Source organism: Austrofundulus limnaeus, unplaced genomic scaffold (genome assembly GCF_001266775.1).
Source record: "Austrofundulus limnaeus strain Quisiro unplaced genomic scaffold, Austrofundulus_limnaeus-1.0 Scaffold335, whole genome shotgun sequence".
Classification (NCBI taxonomy): domain Eukaryota; kingdom Metazoa; phylum Chordata; class Actinopteri; order Cyprinodontiformes; family Rivulidae; genus Austrofundulus; species Austrofundulus limnaeus.
Window position 1 is genome coordinate 480,398 of NW_013952737.1, and position 2,531 is coordinate 482,928.

Here is a 2,531-nt window from a genome sequence, read left to right on the forward strand (position 1 = left end):
TACAGAAAATGGATGAATGAAAAAACTATTACAGAAAATATTACAATATTAAAGAACTGTTCTTGTTAATTTGATGAAAACATTTTAAATATCCAGTGCACTCATGTCAGAATAACTTTTAGATTTGTTGTCAGAATAATCGATTAATCGAAAAAATAATCGTTAGATTAATCGATTAGAAAATAATCGTTTGTTACAGCACTAGTTTATATCCACTGGCACCATGTTTGTAATGACTTATCACGAGAACAAATGTATTCACCTGTGACTTTAAGCATTTCTTACTTAATGGAAACACTGCAGTTGCGAAACTGTGTTTTTTCAACATTAACAGAATATCAACAAAGTTTTGCCCACATTTGCAATGGAAACGCAGCTACTGAGTATTGTATGYTAATTGTGCTTCAAACTGTTTTAGATCAGATGTTTATTACACACAGGAAGCTAAGAGGAAACACTGACCTTACAGATTTTACGTTTAACAAGCTCTATTTATTTTTCTCTGAATAAAATCTTCCACATGCAGTCAGGAGTTAACACGTTCCTATGATGCCACAAAGAATGTTTTGATTTTTGATCATGTGATTTAATTGTCTTAAGTTAAAAATAAAACTGTTCTGGTTCAACATTAGCRTCTTCAATCAGACACCAATGCTCTCAGTGTAGCCACGTGCTAAGCTAAACTAAGCTAACCACCACAGGTAAGAATAAATGAAGAAATATTTCTTAAAATGCTAATTTTTCCCTTTAAATCTAAACCACTGAAGAGTTTTGGTCATGATGAAGCTTTGACTTGTCTCAAAGAAGCTTTTAAAGTTCTAAATTAATTCTTACATCATCACAGAAACCATGAGTGTGGAGTTAGTGAAACTTACGGCTCACTGGCAACAGTTTCAGWGTCATCGTCCACTTTTACTGTGTCAGAAGTTTCAACTTTTGTAAAGTCCTGAGGAAAAAAAAAACAAAAAAACAAAAGTCAACACTTCTGTCAAAACAACTGTGATGTTTGAGACAGAAAAAAGAAGCTCAGATGACAATAAGACCAACGTACCGCTGTATCCTCTGCCAGCACATCATCTACATCCTCATCTTCCTCTGACAAAACAAAATGAACAGAGAGTTTATCAGAACAAAAACATCAAAGAAATAAAACATCTCAACAATACACATTTACACAGAATGTAAGACAAATAAAGATGCACAGAGCGATCGGACCAGTATCAGCAGGTTTTCACCTTGATTGGCTCAAACTGGAAACCAGCTGAACAAATTTTAAAAATCAGATTTTTTTCCTGGTTTTTAAAAAGTCAGTTCTGAGATATCCAACATTTTCTTTGGTCTGTGAACGCACCATCTACACAGGATACRTTAACAAACACGTGTTTTCAAGAGACTTTCTCTAAAGATTTAGCCACTTTTTTTGACCCTTCAACTGCCTTTTAACCCCCCCCCCCCACAAACTCCACATTCACCTGCAAACATCAGGTTTTTTTCTGTTCCCTCTTTTTGGTCCATTTATGTTCATAATGTTGTAAAATTAAAAGCATATTTATAAGGACTGATAAATAGACTCAAACTAAGATTTCAATAATTTGTCAACCAAATCTTGCATCACAGCTGACAGATCACACCGCCCGCTGCTGCTGTCCAGCACGCAGCTGAGCAGAGGTGACTGACGGGTGAAGAGAAGTAGTCTTAAAGATTTCAAAGAAAAACACAATCACATTAATTGTGAATATTGCCAACATGCAAACATTGTAATGAGCAATATTCAGAAAAATGCATAAAAATAACCTGTAGCAGATTCTCAACTCCTAAAATAATACAGGAAGGCAGTTTAGAAATAATTAAAAATGAGGCTAGTCTACAGTGATATATTTTGATTAAAGTGGGCTAAATTATATTTTATCATCCAGCAGAGCGCAGGGAGCAGAGATTGTCCTTAGGATGGATTTTCCTTTAWTTTCCATCCAAACAGAAGAACAGGAAGTTCAGGAATGCTGCGTTCACACCGAACACGATTTCAGCTTCAAAATCGCAGCCAACGCTTCAAGTTGGTCGCTTGTGCACTTTGAGGTCAGACGCAGGTCAGCTCCTGAAGCGCTGCACGGCAAGAGCCTACCCGCCCCTCCCTCCTCTGTTTAATGTCGGACGAGGAAGTGGCTTTGCTTTATTTCCAGAGAGCAAGAGCATGTCACGTTCATCAGATAATTAATTCATAATTAATTCACCAGATAATTCAGAGTAGAGGCCCACAGCTCGCTTTCAGGACTATTTTTGTCCCGAGTCCAGACTGATGAGCTGCTGCCACGCATTGGTGCTGCTATCTCCTGTCAGGACACCGACTGCAGGCACTCGATTTCATCTAAAGAGCTCCTCTCCATCTGTTTCAGGTTAGTGGACTTCTTTCGGCAAACTGTCCCGTCGGGAAATCTGTCACTACGTCACACAGTGGAGTCTCTCTGGTTGACGCGGTGCGTCGAGCAGCAAAAGTTCAGATTTTCTAACTTCAGTGATTTGCGCCTCAGCGC

At 38.0% G+C, this 2,531-nt stretch overlaps 1 protein-coding gene across 1 annotated transcript in view; it reads right to left on the reverse strand.

Annotated features, from left to right (window-relative positions):
- sarnp (SAP domain containing ribonucleoprotein) overlaps nt 1–2,531 on the reverse strand; it is a 17,618-nt gene that overhangs the window by 12,441 nt on the left and 2,646 nt on the right. The window contains exons 3-4 of the mRNA XM_014022548.1: nt 1,052–1,095; nt 876–946 (exon numbers count right to left, since the gene is read on the reverse strand). Coding sequence (XP_013878002.1) covers nt 876–946; nt 1,052–1,095 — 115 coding nt within the window. The remainder of the gene's footprint in view (nt 1–875; nt 947–1,051; nt 1,096–2,531) is intronic.